Raw genomic sequence first — 5,891 nt, forward strand, 5'->3', positions numbered from 1 at the left:
TGGAATAGACAGGTGAGTTTGCATTTTCTAACATACCAACTCTGAGTTCTTTGCCAAAAACAGTCCTTTCGCCGAGTGCAGAGCAGTTCCACCGCCCATATCGGAACTGGAATTGACACTCATTGATTCCCATTTGAGCCCCTTCTCCAATGACGATAATGGCATCGGGACGACTCTGACAGATCGCCCGCTGACGAGGCGCCAGACCCGGTATCTTGCTGCAGATAATGTTCGCTCCCAGGGCCACCACCGAAGAGAATCCCCTGTGGAAAGTACGGGCAGATATTAGGAGAGACAGAGAGAGCAAACACCGTCGATAATTATTAACACCAAAAAACGGAATTTGCTGCTTGAATCATTCTAAAGTCATATCTAGCTGCTTTCCGAGAAGGCTGTACAGTTTCTTGTTGTAATTATCTCCTCATTTGCATGGGTTTCAATCACGTCGAGTGAAACAATCAGCTAACTCGGCCTCTTCTTTCGATAAGTTGGACTCTGAGCGACCTCAACTCTCCAGAGCAAGGACCAGGACTTTCGGAATTCCCCTTCTCTCTATAGATCTTCAGTTTTAATGTCTAGATTCAAACACATCAGCTAAAAGACAAACAAACGATGAACACTTGGAGTTAAAGTTATGCCCACAGTTCGCGCTGAGACCTCCAGAAATAGCCTCACAATATTCCAAGAATTATGGGAGGTATTAATTGACCAAACACAAATGTGAGCTTTCCCAGTGTACTATTAAATAGTGCAACAAAGTATATATCTCACTGACTGCTAAACAGTCCCACATCAACTAAACATGGAAATGTGGTCGAAAATAAATGGAGTTCATTTTAATATCCAAACTGCATCCTGATACCAACCGGTTAAATTAATCATATCCACCTATCAACGTGGAAGCTGATGTACAATCAAACTTGTTAAAATATTCAATTGAATGATAACACCGGGCTGTTATTGGACCAATAGCGACTATTTCACAAATTAGAACAGTTCTAACATTTGGTTTCATACATTAACATCCCTAAGAAAGCACCCTTTAATCTCCGGATCTTCATTACGTTGATACCCGATCTCTCCGTGCACGTTGTAAAGAGAGCTGCTCGGAGTGATCTGACCAGCCAGGTACTACAAGCAAAAGGGAGAAGCAGCTTGGGGTTAATACAGCAAGGTAGTTCTATCCCATTTGTACGTGGTGATCGATCTACCGTACGGAACATAGAGCGCGATCGTGCAAAGCCCCAGCTATCCCATTGTGCTGGTTGTTAGCTCCCGTCTCCATATCAAAGCATGGAGAATCGAAGCAGCCCCCAATGTCAAAAAGGAACCGCGTTTTCTGCTCCACTTTGTGCATTATTCTTTTTTCAGAACCGCTCTCCTCAGCAACGCTTCTAATTGCATTGTGATTCGGCTTCAATCACAATAAAAACTGTTTATGAGCTAGAGAATGGGAAGTTTGGGTAAGTCCGGTGGCATCGGGTGCATTTGAGTCCAAATTGACAACTTGGTAAACGCAAAATGCCATTATCGATTGATTTTCCAGCCCCAGACCGGATAATGAAATAGTTTTTCGCCGCCTTTTCCAAACGCTTAATGTATGCGTGGATTTACACCGTTCTGTTTCTATCCATTCAATATGGAATAAACTTTTTCCCAATGGATCGGAGCTGGCATGCACTGGGCAGACGCAACTTGTGCTCGTCAGTTTTCAGGATCTAAGCAGCACGGCAGACCTTGTTATTACAGACACAAAAACACAATCATATCGTCAGCGCTTGCACTGAGAAACATTGGCACATGCAGACACGACAATCTTTGTCACTTACCCTATTTTAAGATACACGATTCCCACGCAGAGGAAAATGTGAAAGAGCCAGCGCCGCGTTTTTCGGTTCATGCTTAAAATTGTGTGGTGAATGCAATTCTTCTCGTCTGCTTGTTAATCAGAGTTCCAGGCAGAAACAAGTCCAAGTTACTGAGAAACCAACTGACCCTTGTGATCTCAGCTACCGTGCACCCACATTCAAACCAGCGTGTATTGTAAATCCCAGTGGAGAATCGATATCCTGCACTCTTTTTTACAGATTATCCATCATCTGTATGCGTGTCACACGTATGGAGACTGCAATGGGAGGCTAGGTTGGAGATCGCACAGGGTCTAGGCATTCCCACAATGAGAGCTGGATCTTCTCCCAGGTTCTATATATCTACCGAATCTATTTGGGCGTGTTCGTTTGGGAAAACGCAGCAGACCCACTAAATACCTTTGCAGTGCACACACACACAGACACACATACATACACACCTTTTATTCTGGGTAGGGGGAGGGGGTGCTAACGAACAGCGTGCAGAATTCTCTATGAATGATCTAACAACTTCCCATTTTAAACAATGAATGCGGACCAGACTGTATTTTCCCGCGATCACTTGGTGCCAGGGACTGCGATATGATTTAGACACCTTAATCTGCACAGTGTTTTGATACTCTCGGCGCTGCAAGCAGATTTGCTCCGCGATAAAGATATTTCCCAACCTCCGCCCCACCACCGATTCTCTCTCTATCTCTGTTTCTCCTATAATTTCTTATTGAGCAGGCAATGCCCGTGTTGCATTGTGAGGCAGTTATCTCGATAGATTTTTTTTATAGTTAAACACACACTGTCCACTTGGCACATGAGATTGTGAGGTGTCTGCCGCAAGGAAGTGAAGATCCTGCCAATGAGAGGTTTATAGAGCGGACGCTCTCATACTGTGCCATAGAAAAGGAATTGATTCACTTTTGTGATTGAACCGCCCGAACGCGCCGCCCTCTGACTACTAGTGCGGTCCTTTCCACTTGTTAGATTTTTCCAGTCTTCTGACACCCCTCCCCCTTCACCTCAGTTCACAGTCTGAGTTGGACTGAAGAAATTGCCCCTCTATATCTGCCTCGTCCCTATCCGATCCTGCTGGGCTAATTTGCTTGCTCAGTTCTCTGGTCTCGAAGCTCCCACTCCAGCAACAAATTAGATGGTGTCACAGTGTAGATTCAGAATCGTTATCTGTCCTGAATAGGAAAGGGTAGGATTGCTGGCCAGTCATTCAACTGAAAATGAGAGAATGTGTTGTTAAAAGAACATCCTCACACTCAGCCTGTTTTGTAGTTGGGAAATTCGGGAATCGAACTGTAAGGGTTTAAAAAGAGAAATTGATCAAGATCAATATTTGCACAAATGAAATGTGAATGCTTGTTTAAGTAGAATGGTTTAAGATCAACAAAGCCACATCATTAAAGATATTTAGGAGTGCACCATACTTATAAAAAAAAATTTCCCTTCCTTCCTTTACGTGATGCCACACTTCATGTTAGTCACACGGGCACACATTCCTATATTCCAGTTCTGAAGAAGTGATACCAGATTCGAAATGTTAATTCTGTTTCTCTCTTCACAGATGGGGCCAAACCTGCTGTGCTTCTCCAGCATTGCCTGGGTTTAGTTCAGATTTCCAGCACCCGCAGTATTTTGCCTTTATTCTACATTTCAGACAATGGTCAAGCGACAAAATAGAATAGGTGCAGATGATATCTGACAGGCATTAGCACAGTGTTTGGAACGAGTGATGTTCGTTTTAGGCATGAATTATTGTGCCTGTCTATGTTACAAAGTAAGAATTCGAAGGTCTGCTTTTAAAATGAAAATCAGGAAAAAAAATTCAACCCAAACTAAAATGGTATCCCAAGGGATATAACAGTGATAAAATCAGAACCGGAAGTTGCTTGCGCTGGTTTTCGTTTGCTAAAATAGTCATTTAACTAAATTCATTAAAACTTACCGTAATATTATAACCTGAATAGCTCACGACCAGAATATGTTTAATATTTCCACTAGTTAAATAACCTTAAATCAGGAATGGTGAAATAACGTTAGGATGAGTGAACTATCTAACTCTACTTCTTTCGTGCCATTACCATGGTGCCGATCATGTTCCTAAATTTGGTTCTGCTAATTAAGTTTGAGGAACATAGCTGGAAACAGGAGTTTTGCCCAATTATGGCCATATCCCTTTAAATTAGGATCTTGCCTGTTAATACTGCCTGTGCTAATTAATGATGGTGTTCAGTTTGGTCGTTGCCACCGGTTGCCTGGTGCTAGCTGCCTTTTAACAAACAGTCTTGTTCATGATTCTTTGGTGAAAGTATTCATCTCATTGACATTTCCTTCTCTGAGCTTTTGAGGGTAGAGTAGGAATTATTCCATTTGACTTTATGGAAAATAAGAATTCAAGCCAATTTAAAAGTAAACTTTGTGCAACACAAATTAATTTCTGGTCAAAGCAATATTTCTTAACCAAATGCAATAATACGTGCATAAAATAAGTTGGAGTGAACATTCTGAAAACTTGTGTATAATTTGAAGTGCTGATTCAAGCAGCAAGTACAGTTTAGAAAACTCGTACAACCAGAATTTGATACTGGTATACAATGTAACACAGTTGGATAGAATATGGGATTAGTGGATGAAGTTAGTAGACTAAGCTTTAATACCCTGGAAACAGTGTTGCATAATACAATATGTGGTTAATGCAAAATAAGTAAAATATAGAAAGGGATAAAGTAGGATTTGTAAAGAGCCACTTTAAAATATAGTAGATACAAAACTCTATTGTTTTACTTTATGGTTTTAATTCTCCCGCAGAGTTCGTTTGAGAAATGTATCCCTAAAGTATCTAAACTCCTGCCTTCATGGATATCCTCAGTATAAACTCTTGTGGCCACAAAAAATGCACCTATAGATTTGTTTACATCTTCCTAATACCAACAGGTCTTCATCTACAAATTTAGGTTAATCCACCACTGAAGCAGCCACTGCGCTGAAAATAAGGAAATGTGCAGGAGTACAAAATTCAACCAAGACAGCAAATAAATAAATGCACAGGTAGAAATGAGTTACCACTGACTCTTGAAGCCAATTTACAGAGCCCAGGGGCTGCCTATATATTGAACTTCCATATTCTAGAACGTGAAGCACTTTGGAAAATAACAAAATTAAACCGCTGCGTGGGAATGATTGTTTGCCTCAAGTGAGACCACTCCATGTTCATTGTACGAATCTTAGTTTCTGAATAGACATAGTCTTATTGTTAGATTGCGGGTTGGAGCTTTTCATTCCTGTGACATTAAGAAAATTCAATATTAAACTTATAAAGAATCAAGATCTTCTTAGTACCTTTTAAACTTGATTTCATACCACACTAAAGTTGTATGTCACACTGTGCGAAGATCAAGTGATATGAGAGAGATTGTACCTCATCCCAGAGTCAGTTAAACACCTAACTGAAGATTACCCTGCCAAATTTGCATAATGTTCATCTTAAACACTTTGCATCATTCAAAATTGATAGCAATCTGGTACTTCAGTAAAGGATGAGTATAGTACAGAAGAGGCAGTTCAGTACAAATTCAGATTATTCAAGGACACATTTGTCTAATTACATAATGTGAATGTCTGAACAAAATTGTAAGGTTATATTGGTTTAGTATATAAAGTTAATGAAGCATAAGATTAGCAGAATTGACGATATGCATTATCATAATACAGAACTGTACAGTAGAGCAAAGGTTCTATAAGGTTTATAACAGAAACCATGCTGTTCAGCATAGGATTAGTGTACAGTGCCCTCCTAAGGATGAATTTGAAAAGTCGCATTATTAACAGGATTGACTTCAGAGAAATTGATTTAAATGTTTATTGAAAGTTAGTTGTCTCCAAATATGTATCACCATATTTCCATTTATACCAATAAATCAGTTTAAACATTAAATACACTGTTTCAGGATAGATTAAGAAATACATGAATAGGTGCTATAGAGACTAAACAATGTGAAATGGAAGAAAATAATAATTTAG

The 5,891-nt window shown here is 40.0% G+C and overlaps 1 protein-coding gene across 1 annotated transcript in view; it reads right to left on the reverse strand.

Annotated features, from left to right (window-relative positions):
• wnt7aa (wingless-type MMTV integration site family, member 7Aa) overlaps nucleotides 1–2,697 on the reverse strand; it is a 27,632-nt gene extending 24,935 nt beyond the window's left edge. The window contains exons 1-2 of the mRNA XM_020526616.2: nucleotides 1,830–2,697; nucleotides 37–263 (exon numbers count right to left, since the gene is read on the reverse strand). Coding sequence (XP_020382205.1) covers nucleotides 37–263; nucleotides 1,830–1,900 — 298 coding nt within the window. The 5' untranslated portion in view covers nucleotides 1,901–2,697. The remainder of the gene's footprint in view (nucleotides 1–36; nucleotides 264–1,829) is intronic.
• Between the last annotated feature and the right edge of the window lie 3,194 nt (nucleotides 2,698–5,891).

The sequence above is a fragment of the Rhincodon typus genome, chromosome 16 (assembly GCF_021869965.1).
Source record: "Rhincodon typus isolate 14 chromosome 16, sRhiTyp1.1, whole genome shotgun sequence".
NCBI classification, from domain to species: Eukaryota; Metazoa; Chordata; class Chondrichthyes; order Orectolobiformes; family Rhincodontidae; genus Rhincodon; species Rhincodon typus.